This window comes from Talpa europaea, assembly GCF_964194135.1.
Source record: "Talpa europaea genome assembly, chromosome: 2".
Lineage (NCBI taxonomy): Eukaryota > Metazoa > Chordata > Mammalia > Eulipotyphla > Talpidae > Talpa > Talpa europaea.
Genome location: NC_140068.1, coordinates 10,372,953 through 10,389,395, shown reverse-complemented (window position 1 = coordinate 10,389,395; position 16,443 = coordinate 10,372,953). Strand labels below are relative to the sequence as shown.

The 16,443-nt window shown below is 54.5% G+C and overlaps 1 protein-coding gene across 2 annotated transcripts in view; it reads right to left on the bottom strand.

Annotated features, from left to right (window-relative positions):
- SYNJ2 (synaptojanin 2) overlaps positions 1 to 16,443 on the bottom strand; it is a gene marked incomplete at both ends in the record, with an annotated part of 83,618 nt that overhangs the window by 55,240 nt on the left and 11,935 nt on the right. For both annotated transcript variants that reach the window (XM_084228279.1, XM_084228280.1), the window contains one exon: positions 7,488 to 7,574. In XM_084228279.1, coding sequence (XP_084084405.1) covers positions 7,488 to 7,574 — 87 coding nt within the window. The remainder of the gene's footprint in view (positions 1 to 7,487; positions 7,575 to 16,443) is intronic.

Sequence of the window (16,443 nt, the reverse complement as noted above, 5' to 3'; positions counted from 1 at the left end):
GGTATGCTGTGGAAGGGACAGGTGTGAGGGCTCGGGTTTCTCAAGGACAGACGTCATTTCTGGAAGACAGGAGGTGCCACTGCCTCCAGTGACAGCTCAGCGATGCAGCGTCCCCACGGCCTGTGCCAGCACTGAGGCCCGGAGTCACCTGCCCCTTGTGATGGACTCAGCGCAGGGAAAGCAGACTCGGGACAGTCCGGGGACAGCCTGGAGGTCAAGGCAGGGGCCCAAGGTCAGACTCTGTCGGGAACAGGCTCAAGGCGCGGCATGAAATGTCACTTTGCATCCTCCATCTGAACCGCGAAGCAGATTTCCAGTGCCGCTTCCTCAACAGCCCCTGCGTGGGGGGACCCGAGTCCCTGGCAGGAGTCCCAGGGTGCTTTGAAGGGAGGAGGCATTTCCTGTGCGGGGCTGCGGCCGGGGGAGGCTCCGGCTGGGCGTGCTGTGGCAGGTGTGAAAAACTCAAAATAAATGTGAATCCAGGCTCTCTGAGTCCTGGGATGGAGGCCTCAGGAGAGGGTGGTGAGCCCGTGGGAGTTAGGCAAAGCTCAGCTGGGCCTCAGGGCAGGGGCAGCGCCCACCAGGCACCATCCTCTCAGGCTCCCAGAGGTACCAGTGCTGGCCCCATTTTACAAGGAGGGGGATAGGCAGAGGCGGCACAGTGGGGAAACTGGGGCCAGTCTGCTTCCTGGCTGCACCACTGGCAGCTCCTGGGCGAGTGTTTCCAGGGCTGCGGCGCTTCATGACTGCCCAGCAGACAGCATCACCAGCTGGCCTGATCACACTGCGGCTGACACTCGAGGGACTGTCCCCCAGGGGAGCTGGCTTGCTGGCTCGAGCACAGGGCTAGCCTGGTTTGGACCCAAGATGCAAACGGAGGTCCCGTGCGGCCCAGGTCGGCCAAGCCCAAGGTCCAGTCATCCATCACTGTGGTTAACTGTCCCCCTGACAGCACTCCCTTGCTCATCTAAACACTGTCACCAAAAATAAATACACAGTGGAATATTACTCAGCAATCAAAAAGATAAATGCATGCCATTTGCAGGAACATGGATGGGGCTGGAAGGGATCATGCTCAGTGAAATAAGCCAGGAAGAAAAAGAAAGATGCTGGATGGTCTCACTCAGAGGAGGAATGTAGCAGATCCAAATAAGGGATCAGGGGGAAAAAGTAATGACAATAAAGTAAAAAATCAAAATCAACAGGCAACTATAAACCAGAGACATTCTGCATGGGGGGAGGAGGGAGTTGGATCAGAACAGGGCTGGGAAGAGCACAAGGGACTACGGTGATGGTTCACGGGTGAATTGGTGGTGGGAATTCTACCGGGACTATATCCAAGATGAGAAAGCAGACACTGTATAAAAATGAAGAATGATGTAAAGAAGATCTAAAATAATAATAATAATAATAAAAAGGAAACAAAACTGGCACTGAAAGTCTTCATTGTTACTTTAAATGGCTGTGAATGGTATACACTCCAGCCAGTGTGGACCAAGGGCTTGTAAACATCAAACAGCTGGAGGCCTGCTCGCCGGGGTCCAGGCACCCCTACCCAGCAGCACAGGAAGGCGCGGGCACATTCTTCTTTAACAGATGGGGTTTCACTCAATTTCCATTCCACTTTCCCCACAGAACTGCAACCTGATGTGACGTATTTTGTGCTTTCAAGTCTTGTATTGATGAGCCTGTGTAATGATTGACCCAAAAGCTCACAGTGCTTCAAGAGTCTGTTCTGGCTTGACTTATCATTAGTATGACTTTTAGTACACAATTGATTGAATAATTTAAATGAAACATTTTGCTAAGTTATCATTTAGCATGAGAAAGTAAAGATTTCTTGGAAAAGCATTTATCTCTTCATGAGAGGGATGCGATTTCCAGTTCCAGTTCCTATAAAAGTGTATTACTTATTAATGGAATAAAACTAGATTCTATACCAACTCTGGTTCTATTTTTCACTTTTATTGATGTAAACACTAAAAAACCTTTTTTACATTAATAGATGAGAATAAAAGTGTTTCATTCTAGAAATATCTCTCAATTCTTCAAAGTCCTGAGTTGTGTGCTTAAAGATAAAAGCAGAATGACCCATCAACAAAATTATTGCTAATGCTATGACACGGTTCCTTCAATTTTGTGGAAAGCCAGGTGTGGCTGTCACCTGACTGGTGAAAAGGTTTGTTCCTTAATCGTTCAGGTGATGCTTCTTCCAGCTGATGAGTACGGTGGAGTGTCTCTTTGGGGGCAACACACCCTGATGGGGTTTTGAAAGCACCAGGATAGAAGAGCAGTTTTGGCTGGGACAGAAGAGGAGAAACCGGCCCCTCGTCCTGGGCACATTCTAGCAAATCAAGTCTAGGAGTGAGGGTCTAGACGTTGTTTCCTTAGGACGGCCCTGTCTGTGCACATGGACTGTCTCTGGGCTGTCCTGAAGGATGGCCCTGGGCCATGGCTTCTCCAGGAGGGGTTGCCCGGCCCTATTCAATCCAGAGGGGCCTCCTGTTCCTCCAGTTTTGGGGCTATTCTGTCCACCCAGTCTGGGTGAAGAGCTCTCGGGTGCTCTTAGGAGCTACAGTTTCTGGGGTCAGGGTCCTGACTCCATTCTAACATCAGATTGTTGGGGGGTCACTGACTCCCCGTCCACCTGTCAGTGTGATGTTGGTCTGTGGTGCCCACAGAGATCTCTCTTAGGGGACAGAGGCCTGATTGGTGGGACTCACCTGCCCCAGGTGTGTGAGGAGTCCCCTATGATCTCACCTTAAGCACACGTGCTAGGCTTTGATTTCAGAAAGACAGGATCTGTTTCCTCGCAACCAAGAGGTAAAGTGGGCCTGAGGCATGTCTCAGAAGTCATTAGTGGAGGTTGAATCCAGGGGTTTGAAACCAGTAAGGATCTTGTAGTGAGGGAAAAAAACCTCAACCTTGCCCTGGCCTCAGAAGCCTGGGCTTCGGGCTCTGAGTGCTGCTGTGGCTGTGGGACTCCAGGCAAGGCTCCCGCCTTTTCTGGAACTCAGGGGAGGATGCACCGGATGGTCTATGTCCCTTCCAGATCCAACACTCTGGGTTTGGGGCTCTGGCCAAAGCAAGACCATCTGAGGGTCAGAGGTAGCCAGCCAGTCAGGTGAGGTGATGGGAAGGGCAAGCAATGGATCATGGGTCAAAAGCACCAGAACCAGAAAGGGGCATGCATACACATCTACTCATGCACACAAGTACACAATGTATGTACAGGTACACAGCATGGCCACATACCCTCATGACACACTCCTTTGAACATGTATGCACTTACACACGTGTGTGCACACACATGCCCCCTCCAAAAGGCAGGAGGCTCAGTCCAGATACCTCTGCTTGCAGCCTGAATAAGCAGGCTGGAGGCACAGACCTACATTGGTCAACAGTTTGGGAGAAAGTTCTGGAGGCAGATGGCAGTGATGGTTGCACAATTAGGTGAACTCCCTTAATGTCACTAACATAAAAACAGTTAAAATAATAAATTTTACCTTATGTATATCTTACCACAAGAACAAAACCAGAACTCCAAAACCACCATGTCAACTTAGAAATTCTCTCCCTCAAGAGGGCAGCCTTCAAAACCCAGCTCCAAGTCACAGGCGCCCAGCCCCCCTCGCCGACCCTGCAGCTAGCCGGGCCCTGTCTGATCTGGCTGAAGCCATTTGTCAGCTGGAGGGGAAGGACTGGCTGGGGTCAGATGAGTCACGGCAGGCACAATGCCTTCATTCAGGGGCCATGCTGGGCATGCTCCCGCTGGGCCACCTGCTGCCCCTGTGTTGGCATTTCTTGGTGATTGCTCAGCCTGGGCATTCTCTCCCCAGCCAGGTTCATACCAATCTCAACCCTGGGGTGCTATAGGCCATCTCACCTGTCCTGCTGCTCACATGGATTCTCTCATCATAAACCCATAAACAAAGGACTTAGGAGCTCTGGTGTTTTCCAGTGTGAAGTGAGGGCCTTGTGCTGTATGATCTCCAACCCTTCCCCGACCATACTATGCTCAGGATGCAAATACCTTTGTCCACAGGCACAGTCTCAAGTTCATGGTTCACCTGCCCTTCGTAGAACGTGACAGTGGTCCAGGAGCAGTGTACTGGAGCCAGTTCCTGCCAGCCAGCCTGCCCATTCTACCTAACCCCTTTGGCAGGGCAGCTGACAGCCAGGTCAGGGTCTCTCTGCCATGGAAACTGGCAAACACAACATTTCAGAGTCTTTCCCCCCAGGAGCTAGATGTCAAATATTTACCAGCACACCACTGGGTACAGATCATGAAATGAGTTTTTCTAATATTGATTATTATAAGTTACAAGTTATTCTGATACTGACAAAGGCCATCTCATTTTAAAACTTGCTAGAACATTGTCCACATGAACTAAAGACTGTCAACCTCCCCTTCTGAAGTGACACCTCTGGATGCCAGCACTGGGCCTGGCTGGTGAATTACCCACCTGCAGTCAGCGCCCGTGACACCACCTAGAGTTCGAGAGGGACCACAGTGCAGGCCAGCACCCTCCCACTCCGCACCTACGTATTCAATACCAAGTTTGTTTCTGCATGAAAATCTCTTAAGAGCTATGTCAGGCAGAGATGAGGCAGTTTACAGCCTGCTGGTTTACAGGTGAGAAAACAGCCCTTGAGAAATGAAATAAACTTAGGATGTTGGTCCTGTTGGGAAGTTGGAATCGAATCGAGGTTAGCTGTCTGGTGGAAAGTTCACAGGGCTGACATGTACAGCTTCACAGGCTGTGCACTGCACAACGCAAGGAGACACAATTCCTGACAGGCTTCAGTCTGAATAGGATTCCTCAAGATTATGAAACAGAGAGACCTTGAGAGCTTAGGTTAAAAGGGAGTTAAATCCCTATAATCATCAGGATAAATCCTTTCAACTGATAGACCCTGACTTCCATGCCTTAGATGGTGCAGGCATCAGGAAACCAGATGCCCTCACTAACTGTGGAGCTCCACCCCCTTCCTGCTGGCACTTCTGGAAGGGGTGAGGGGGGCTCTCCATGAAAACCCAGGGGCCTGGGACAAATCTTTGATGGTTAGTGGGCACGTTTCTTCATTTAAAAAAAAAGATTTATTTTATTTAAGCATACAAGAAGTGGCCAGAGGTGTGGGGGGTGAGAGGATTCATCAGAGGCAGAGTGGAGAGCAGAACAGGTGGATCTACTGAAATACACTGCTGAGGGGAGCAGTGGGCGAGACAGGGTCTGCTGAGCCATGTGGGTTGCTCCCTGGCCAGGGATCGAACTCAGACTGTCAAGGTGATAGTGCTGAGAGGAAGTCTCTTTCTTTGTACAGATTCCCTCAGCCTACAAAAGTCAAAAGGGAGGTCTACCCATCTCAGGTTGCTCATCTTGGTGGCAACTGAAAGTTGGCGCTTCACCCAGGTGACCTGACACCCTCAACAGGTGAGAACACGGTGGTGGTTCTGGGACGGGGGCTTGCGGTGGGAACATGAAGCCAAATCACAACCAAGAACCCCTCCGCACTACCACAGGGGACTTGAAAAAGTCAGTTCTAAGGCCCAACTGTCTGTCCCTCAGATACCCCAGGATATCTTTGGTCACTGACTGAGAAAGCTCAAAGCATTGTGACATCCCAAAGTTAGAAGCGCCCTCAGCATGCCCAGAGACCCCTGCAGCCCACGCTGCAGACCCCAGGGTCACGCCGTAAGGCTGTGTCCAGACTTCTGTGGAGTGAGCAGGGGGTGGGTGCAGGAGGGAGAGCGCCCGCCCCAGGCATCTCTGGGAGCTTGGTCTCCCCTGCACATGATCCTGGAGGCCCCTGCTGAAGCCGGCCCGTCCCCGGGGGCTGCAGACACCCCAGCTTGCTCTGCCAATATTCCTCTGGCAGCAGCTTACTCCCTGCAGCTGGAGGAGCCAGCCTCCTGCCTCTTTCAGGACAGCACCCAGGTGGCAGAGAACCGCCGCTAGGGCCAGGCAGGAGAGGAGCTCCAAACCCAGGAGGCGGCCACTCGAGCTGCCCGAGTGGTTCATTTATGTACCAGAAACACGCTGCCAAGTCTGACTGTAAGATGCAACAACTGTCACCATCCTGAGCGCCACAAGGTAAAAGTGCCGGAGAAATGAAGAGAGCAGGGAGTGGCCCGTGCTTCTCCTGCATCTGGAAAGGGGGACAGAACAGCACCCACTTCCTGGGTTGAGAGCACTGAACACAGCCGCTGCAGCGGGGGGCCTGGGGGAGGGTGCCAGGGGGAGGCTCACTGCCACCTTCACATCAGCCCCACCGAGGCAGGGCCACGGGAATTTTTTGTAACCCCCAAAAGACCAGATCCTGGGCAGCCTGTACATTTTCTTGGAAAAAGCTAGTGCTTAGAAGCAGCTAGAAGTGGCTTGAATCCTAGCAAAGCTTCTTATTCTAGGCAAGTTACTTTAGCCCCGGGAGTCTGTTTCCTTCTCTGCAGAAAGCGAAAACAAGCAGCGAGCCCTCGGAGCAGACACTAGGAACGGCGCGGCGGCCAGGGGGCACCATGTGGTTCCTGGATGCTGTTTGGAAATGATCTGTGCTATCGCCGCAGTTCAGGAAAAATGGTTCTGCTAAAGAAAGGACCCAGAAAAGCCGGAGAAAACAGCCATGCAGATCTGTCAGCCTTCAAAGCCCAAGTCCATGACCAGCTGCCGAGGGAGACGAGGGCGACCCGCCTGGCTGGGGAACTTGGTCACCTCCCTGCCCTCCCTGCTGGCCGAGCGGGACGCAGAACAGGGGATGCCCCAGGCTTTGGCCTCGGCCCCCCACCCCCTCCACCCCCCCGTCCCTGGGGACGCAGGGCACCAACACGAGGCTGAGCGCGGAGGGCAGAGACGGTGCTGCCTGCGCACCAGGGCACCAGGGCTCCCACGGGGTCCAGGACCAGGTGGGGACATGGTGGCCCCCAGGAGGCAGCAGCCCTCAGCTCCCCAAGTCTCCCACTGACCCAGGCTGCCCACCTGTTCCTGCAAGTTCTCTGGTCCCTTCAGGCCTGACTTCACAACCTAGGTTTTGAGTCACTTTCCACACACCCGCCTCCAGCCGCCCACCCTCTGGCCCAGTTTGTGTGACTCTCCTACAGACACACCCCACAAGTCCAGGGGTCTGGGGGCCTCTGGCACCTACCCCACTCCGCAGCCTTCATTGCCCACCTCGGGACACCTTCTAGGGTGCACACAGCCCCCTGGGTGAGCCCCCTGCTCCGGGCTTAGGGAAAACTTCAGTCCTCATGGGCAAATGAGGAAGGCAGGCTCCCCTGGCACAGACAGGTGAGAACCGGCTGCCCTCACCTTGACCCCACGGCACTGAGGAGCCGGCTCAAGGCAATGAGGAAACAGTTAAAAGCTCACATAATGGTTAAAATAAAACGCCTAGATCCTGCAGTCTTTTCAGCAGAACTGAGAAGGGCCCAGCGCCTGAGGCGTCCAGCACAGGCATCCGACAGCCGCTGTGTGGTCGCGAAGGATACTCACCGGATTTTAATCTGAGCTCCCCCAGGCAGCCATAGGCGTCGGTCACCTTCCCGTACTGGCCTTTAATGACCTCCTTTTCTTCGGGAGCTGGAGGAGAAAGACATCAGAGGAAGCATCAGCCGCGCGCCTGTTGGAGTTCATTCACTGCAGCCTGGCAATCCGGCTCCCAGCCGGCTCCCCACCCACTCGGCAAAGAAAACGCAGAGACAATAGCTCGGCCCCAAGGAATCTGTGGAGGTTTTATGAGTAGCGAATCACCAAGCTGCAGTGATTTGGACCTTCCCATGACAAGCTTGTGCTCTGGAAGTGTCCACAGCTTCCTGGGGACTGGAGAGAGAGAGAGAGAGAGAGCCCCTGGCTGGCCTCACGCTGGGGTCCAGAGGGAGCAGGAGCCTCGGCGCGCCCTCTGCCCACAGTCCACATGCCCAGAACCGGAGTGAGTCACCCTCACCCATGGGGGGACCTCCTCCTAAGGACTGTCGCTGGAGGCTCTGTCTTGTGGGTGCCCATCTGCCTCCAGGGACCTACGAACACTCCACTCGGGGGAGGCTGAGCAGACGGTGGGAGCCCCAGCTGACCCGGTCCAACCAACCCCAAGGCAAGAGGCAGGAACAGCCAGATCACCGCAGTTACTGACAACGCCCAAGGCAAGAGCCGGCCTGGTGTCAAAGCACAGGAAGAAATGAAAGCTGACAGAGGGAGAGCCCATGAGGAGCAGGGCATCTTTTACCTCCACGGGAAGCCACAGACCCCTCTGGCTACTGCAGGCCCTGGGACCACTCATCAGAGCAATGCTTCCGACTGCATAGAGCAAAATACAAGCCTGCATCAATCCTGAAAACAGTATGCTATGTGGAAGAAGCCAGTCACAAAAGACCTCATAAATATTCCATTTATAGAGAACACCCGGCATAGGCAAATTTATAGAGACACAATGTAGATTAGTGGTTGCCAGGGCTGAGGGTGGGGAAGGGCGAGTGGGGAGTTACTGCCAGTAGGTTAGAGTGTTGCTTTCAGTGAGGATGAAAATGGTCCAAAATTAGTTTGTGGTGAGGCTTGCACAACTCTCTGAAGATACTAAAAATTAACAATGAATCTTACACTTTAACTGGATAAATGGTAAGGTACGTGAATTATACCTCAGTAAAGCTGCTACAGAAAAGTCAACAAAACCCAAGATGAGCAGGATTACCCAGGATATTGAAATCTGGTTATCAGCATTTTTAGACTTTTTAAAGAAATCTAATACTATTTAAAAAATGTGGTAATAGGGCCTCCCCGGTGGCGCAGCGGTTGAGCGCTGGGTTGCGAAACTGCGCGCGGCCTCTGCGGCGCCGGTTCGATCCCCGGCTGCTCCCCGGCCACCAGAGGAGGGTCCCACATGGCGCGCAGACCTCTCCTGCCGCCCGCTGCTCCCCTCAGCAGTGTACTTCGGTCCTTCTGCCTGCTCTGCTCCCCGCTCTGGCTCTGGTGAATTCTCTCACCCTCCCGCACTTCTGACTGTACCCAGTGCATGTATAAACAAAACAAACAAACAAACCAGCAAACAAATAAATAAAGCATGCCTCTATAAAAAAAAAAATAATAATAAATAAAAAAATAAAAAAATAAAAAATAAAAAATGTGGTAATAGATGTGCCTTTCTAGCACCTTAAATTACAAAATCTAAGGGGCACCTTAATTTCAAACGAGTGATGAGGAAAAACGGTATTTCGAGATCTCTGCGACACTCTGGGAAGGTGTGAAAATATCTGTAACTTCTATTGGAGACAAAGTCACAGATATGGTAAATACACTGTTTTGTGCCGCCTTCCCACCCCAAGGAAATGCTGCTTTCCAGTTAGCGCTGATGAAGGTGAACATGTATTGTCTTTCCCAGAGAACCTGTCCTCACATTCAGGCCATGGAGGCCTGGAGTCTCGGTCCCGGGACAAGGAACCCCTTTTCCACCAGCATGGGCGTGAGAAGAAGGCTGATTCCTTTTGCTCCTGGTCCTCCTGATTTCTCAGGCTGCCCCATCTCCCGGAGTTCCGGAATTTAAAGTACGAACTAAGAGCCTGAAGGGAATCGTTAAAAGGCGCAGAGGGCAGGACCCCAAGGAGCTCACGCCTGTGCTCAGGCCTCCTGGGGCCTCTGCAGGTGTCAGACAGGCAGGAAGGCCAGCGTGAAGAGCCTGGGCAAGCGCCAGGAACATGAGTCTAGCTGTAGCCAATACCCTTCCAGAGGCCCCAACTCCAAAGAGCCACGGCCCACATCTCCCAGCACAGCTTGATCTCCGGGGTCACCATCGGCCCCTCAAACTCAGACCCATCGGGTCACATATCCAACTGGGCCAGGAAAAATACCACTGTGAGTGGCCCATCCTCCGCTCCTTAAGTGCTTCTCAACCCTCAGCCTGGGAGGCCCTGGCCGCTCCTCACTCAGGAGACCAGCCTGGTCCTGCTGACAAGAGATGGGGGGGGCACCTGGGTCTCAGCAGGACCTGCCACCGAACCCACCAGTCGGGCGGGCGAGTGCTGGGGATGCACGGCTGGCAGGGCAACACGGTGACAGACTAGTGGCCAGAGGTCCCTGCCTCCACTTCTCCCGGCAGGGCTGGAGGGGACAGTGTGGCTAGAAAAGAGAGGTCAGTTACCCGGAGAGCCTGCCAGCCTGAAACACATGGGACCAGAAGCTGGCAGGTCCACAGGACTCACTTGCTGGGGAGCAGGCTCATGTCACCAAATGGATTACGTAAGATGGGGACCCTTGATTGGAGGGTCTAGGAAGACACCAGCAACACAGGCTTGCTTGGGGGGGTGGGGGCAGAAATCTGTGTAATCTCTAAACTTATATGCAATTTTTGTGGATGTATATTTTCATGGGGTTAGGATCCAGTTTTCATCAGTACCCCAAAGAAGTTGGTGACACCATGAAAGATGAACCAGTTTAATAAATTACTTTTTACCCTGGTATTCCCAAGAATTTTTCTTAGTGGTTATTTTTTGGGGGCTGAGGAAGCAGAGTAACCTGAAGATAGTTACGAAGAGAGGTTTATGATAAGACTATAAGCTGCAGCAGAGAACAATGCGATGTGGCGACCAGAACAGCCAGAAGCCCGAGTCCTAAGGGCTAAGCAGAGATTGCATGTGTAGGGGGAGGTCTGTCACCTCTGAGGACCAGGGCACCTTTAAACTAGTGTCTCAGGGTTTCTAGGGAAAGAACTAGACAGCCACAGTCCCACCCACTCCATCTGCTTCCCCAGAGAACCTGGGCCAGCAGCGGGAGGGGTGCAAAGATATCTCAACCTCCTCCTGCTGTTGCTGCAAAGGACCGCACGCCGGAAAAATAGGCCTAGGCCCCTGCATGCCTGCGGGTCAGACGGCTCTGCAAGGGTCACTGGGTCAAAATGAAGGTGTCTGCAGGGCTGTGGAGGGAGACCGTGTCCCCTGCTCCAGCTTCTAGTGGCTGGGCTGTCCGCATTCCGCCCCTTCCTGCCTCTGCAGGCCACACCCCCTCTGGTCTCCGCTGGCACCTTCACAGCTATTCTGTCTCCCTCTCCTCCCCCCTCCACCATTCAAGCACCTCTTGAGTACCAGGAGTGCGCCCAGAGAGCCTAGAACACTCTCCCCCGCCTTGCGATTCAAGATGCATAAGGTAACGTTTGCAGGAGCTGAAGATTAGGACACGGACATCTTAGGGGCCCGAGGACTCTTGATTGGGGCGACGGGAGAAGGCCTAGGTCAGCGCTGGTCAGTGCTCGGTCATGGGGACAGCACTTCTTTGGGGCCACAGGTCTGTCCCTGCCCTGATGAGGGGTGAGTGGGCAAGGGGTCCCCTCAGGGCCCTGTGTGTGCTCCAGCTGAGATGAGGAGCATCACCCTCCGTCCACAGGGAATGGCTGGGACGCAAGAGTGAGCAGAGCCTCCCGGAGGGGCGCCCGCTCCTGCCCCAGGACAGGTCATCCGGAATCCCACCCCACTGCAGCAGCGAGTGTCCCTCCTGCAGGCCACGCACGTCCTCCAGCCCCTGGGTCCTGGGCAGAAGCAGGCAGAGGGGACTCTCGCCCTCCCCTCAGGAGGTGAGGCGACCTCCCCTCAGGAGGTGAGGCAACCTCCCCTCAGGAGGTGTGGGGGGATCCCTGGCACACCGAGCGACTGCCCACCTCGCACCCGCTGACCATCAAACGAGGAGGTCTCTGTGTGTTTGCTCCCCTCTGCAAATGCTCCTGACCCACGGGAAACCCGAAGCAGAGCAGCTGATGATCACGCCTCGCTGCTAGGAAGGGGAGCAGGAAGAGAGGCTTTGGGGACAGCCCTGAGGCTCACAGGTGACAACACCATTCCCCACCCCGTCACCGGGAAAATGAAACACAAACCCCCAAAGACTGCATCCTCATGGCTGAGGCCCGAGCAAGCACAGCGTCATGGGGCCACCTGGTCCCCCCCGGGAGCCCTGGCAGTGATGGACCCCCACAGAAACACCTTCTTCCCGGCCTCCCCATGACACCCCGCAGCAGGTCGGCACGTGGGACTGGGGCCATCTGGGGAGAAAGGGCACAGACTGGAAACCCCTGACCTTAAAACAGCACCAAGTGGCATCTCCCAGCTCTGGGGGCCGCACACCTGAGAGCCAGGTGGGGCCGGGGCAGCACACTCTGTAGGTTCTGGGAGGGTCCTCTGTCTCCCCGGCTCCCGGCGGTGGGCTCAGGCCTGGCATCCCTGTCACTAGCCTGTCTTCTCCCCGAGTCTCTGTCATGAGATCTGGGGCTCCCGGACTCCTGCGTGGCCTCATCTCAACTAGTCACATCTGTACCGACCTAATTCCAAACAAGGCCATGTTCCGAGGTGCTGGGAATTAGGGCTTCAACAAATCTTTTGGGGGACACATTTATACCACTAAGCTTTTCTTTTGGTGAGCCCAGATCCCCTGCAAACCATCTCCCCAATCTGCCCATTTTTCCCCAAGGTGCCTGCTGACCCTTTAGTGAGGGTCACCCCTGTGATGCAGGGGGCCCTGGCTGCCCCTCCGCCCGGCCCCGGCCTCCCAGACACCTGGTCTCCCAGCAGCCTGTTCCAAAACCACCACAGCCCTGCAATAACTGTATGTCGTCACCAAGTGAAAGGAAGAGAAATCCATCCTGCTCTCCACCCGGGAGCTCACAAATGTCTACCTGCACCAGGCAGGTGAGAAGGAAGCTGCAGAATGGCCCGGGTGGGGGGGGGGTGAGCACACCCACTCCCGGGGCGCCCTTGGTCCTCCTAGCCCACCACCCCGGCGGCCCTGCCACCCAGGCCACTCCAGTGCTGGCAAATTTCCAGCCTTTCCTGAGAACTAGGCACTCCTGATTGTTCGGTGCTGGCAACCAATCCACATTTATTTTAAGCACCGTGTGGGCTGAGCACACACCTCTGCAGGCTCTATTTGGTCTGCCCATTTGCGACTGTCCTTCCTTACTTAATGCCTCCAAAATAGAACATTCCCGTCTTCCGCGCTTTTGTTGCATTTCCTGTCGGTTGCCCGTGTGGAGACCTTTCTGCAACCCCTCCCACTATGTGAACGCACAGCCTGTTCAGGAAGGGGCTCTCCCTCTCCCGCTCCCTCATCCAGCCCCTGCCCCAGACCTGGGCCCTTGGAGAAAAACCTTGAATGGAGAGAGAAAAGGGGGCAGTGAGTGGAGACAGCTCCTTGGGGAACTCTGTGCCCAGAGCAGAGAAACAGGGAGGGGGGTGGGCACAGGTCTATCTAAGATGGGGCGTTAACACCCACTGTGCACAGTGTGTGGGTAGAGGAGACCCAAGAGGTAAGCGCTGATGGAGGAGCAGGACCATGAGTGGGGTGCTGGGGCAGATCAAGGAGATCCAGGGTGCACAGTCCCTCCAGGCTAAGGGGAGAGAAGGGGGTGGCACGGGGTGGGGGGCAGGGAGCTGCTGGAAGTTCTCTGCTGATGGCTTCAGTTTCCTCAGTGAAATGAAGAGGAGGCAGGGCCGAGGTGGTGTGGGAGTGGGGGTGGGCTCCGGGCCAGGATCGTGAAGCCAGTGAGCTTGTCAGCATGGCACTCGGACCTTTCCAGAAACTTCCAGCCACATGGAGGAGGTGAGGCGTGAGATTCAAACAGGGGGTTCGCCAGGGAGTGAGAGGACCCAGCAAAGGGGCTAGGGAGGGTGTCCAGCTGGGTCAGTGACTGAGTGGGTGACAAGGGAGCAAGGGTGACGTGTTCAAGGGTCCAAAATCCCAGAGGCACTGAGGGATGAGGCGGAAGCTGCCCGGAGCCTGCCTAAGGGGAGGCCTTGCTCCTTGGGGGCGGGGACCAGCCCCCTCGGCCCGGGGTCCAGGCAGTGACGGGGCCAACTCTGGTCTCGGTCACCTCGGCCAGTGCAAGGAAACAGTCTGAGGAGAAGGAAAGTCGCTGGTTTGTCCACAAACTGAGGCGGGCAGCAGACTCGTGTCTGAAAGACCCCCATCCTGTTCGGCAGAGGGCAGGGGTGTTTATCCCCAGAGTTACAGGGAGCAGAAGGGGGAGCGGGCGAGGGCCAGCATGTCTGTCCTTGTGATGAGGCATCTGGAGATTTTGGGGAGATTCAGGTTGGCGCCAGCTTGCTTTGCTAGCACCTGGGGGGTCAAGGCTCACTTCTTCGGGATGTGCTCTGTTTCCTTGGAATGTGAGAAAACAAGGTTGTTAAATCTACAGGGTCTGGTGGGACAGGAGGAGAAACATGTCCTTTTATCACTGCATCGTTCCTGTTTCATTGACAGCAGCTGAAGGCATCAGGAGTGAGAGCAGGCTCAGTATGGGGGAGACTGAGGGAGGAGGAAGGTAAAATTGCCCCAAAATCACCACTTCCAAGATGGGCAGGAGGGGAGGGGCCCTGTAATCAGGCTCCAGAACCTCTAGAGAGCCTGACCTCAGGAATCTTCTGGCCTCCCTGGTGACCTGATAAGATTCTTCTGCGTAACTGAAGCACAGAGCTCAAAGGGGGGATTGTAACAGGGTGGCCCCCAGGGAAAGGGGAGGAGAGAAAGCTGGGAAAGAGACCAGAGAAAGGAAGAAAGAAGGAAGGGAAGCAAGAAGGAGACCTGGAGGAGGCACGTGGAGCAGAAACCCATGGGAAGAAGCTGGGCTTACTTCTCGGTTCTGGACTGGTTGGAACAGATATGGGTGAGAAACCTGTGAAGAGGTTAACAATGGCAGCTTTGGGACCTCCCTGGTGGCACATGGGGTCAAGCACCGCACTATGAAGCAATCTGCAGCCTCTGCAGCATGAGTTGGATCCCTGGCTGGCCAGGGAGCAACTCACATAGCGCAGCAGAACTCTCCTGTCTCACCCGCTGCTCCCCTCAGCAGTGTACTTCAGTCAGTCTGCCTGTTCTGTTCCCCACTCTGTCTCTGGCGAATCCTCTCACCCCCCGCACCTCTGGCCTGTACCCCAGCTCTTGTATGCATAAATAAATAAATCTTTAAAAAAAAATAAAAACAATGGCAGCTTTGATCTTGATTTTGTTCTTTTCCTCCCAGACATGTCTGACTGTTTTTGACCCTTCTTTATGGTTCTCCACCAGAAGTTGCTTTACACTTGGGGCAGGTTTTCGGGCCTTGCTTTGGGCCAGTCCTGTTTGGGTGAATTTTACTCATGAGGGGAGGAGTAACTTTGGGTGCTTGATTTAAAAACTACATTCTTTGTCTTGTCTGTGTTGCACACTAATTGTATTAATGTTCCTTTCCATTAAAAGTCTGTATGTTTTGTCTTTATGTGGCGGATAGCAGAACCTATTTAGAGAAGGCAGGTTTGGGGGTTCTGGGGTGCCCCTCTCCCTGCCCTATAACAAAACTAGCCCTGGTGGGAGAAGAGTCTGGGCTGAGAGGAGCCACAGGGGAACTGGGGTGCTGCTCAGACACCCTTGGAGCAAAGGGGCCTGTCCTTTGTTAACCTCCCCACCCAGGGAGCTCAGGAAGGAGAGTTCTCCACCTGGTCACCATGTCACCTAAACAGGGCGAGGGGGTTTTGCCTGGGGGGAGAGGGTGTCTCCTGATGACCCTGCAAACAGCCAGGACTGCTGCATGGAGATTCCAAGAACACCCTCCTCCGCGCTGCAGGCCAGCCAGGGCTGTACTTCCAGGTCCTGGGCCCCAGGAGGGGATGGGCGATAACAGTCTAGAGGCCTGGCCCAGCCTAAGAAGACCTCCTGGGGCGCTGCCCCTGAGATTCCAAGTTGATACCAAAGGGAGGAGGAAGAAGAAGGTCCGGAGCGGCCACGAGGAGCCTGGGGGCCTAACTTCCACCCCAGTTAGAGTGGAAGAGAAGCAGCCACATCCCAAGAGGCCTGCAGGGGAGGCAGTGGCTGGCCCACAGCAGGGCAAACCTGGCCACGGCCCTGGCTCTGGGGACAAAGCTCCGGTCAGCAGCTCCTGCTCGGTAGCCAGAGTCTGTTCTGCCTTCAAAGTCCAGGCCGGGCAGGCTGTGTTCCTGGGCAGCAGACAGCCAGTCAGATCAATAATCAAACAACCACATGTGCTTCTTTCTTTCATAATATTTTCCACAATACATGCCACAGGGAAATTCCAGTGCAGCCCAGCCCGCAGGTCAGAAAAATAAATAGGTCAGTTGAACAGAGCGGCAGGCCAAAAACCTGGGCCATTTGCAGCTGCATTCTTGCGCATGAATTAAACCTTCTTGTAATTCAGGGTCTCAAGAGGGTAGAATCACCCAGATTCAGGCCAAGGTCTCCTTCATGTGCTAATTCTGAGCTCAGCTCAGACTAGCAGTGGGCTGTTCCTCCAGAGTTATCAGTTTGGAGCTAGAAAAGCTCTTCAGAAAGACAATGGTTTCCTAGGGTGGAGGGAGGCTGCTGGAGGGTTGCTAAGCAGAGAGAAAATCAAAACATCAGTCTAAAACAGAAGCTAGACACCCTCAGCCCTCCAGGAAACTTTCCTGCAGTCCCTAGCAGGCCTCTCTCACTGCAAGATCCAGGCCCCAGA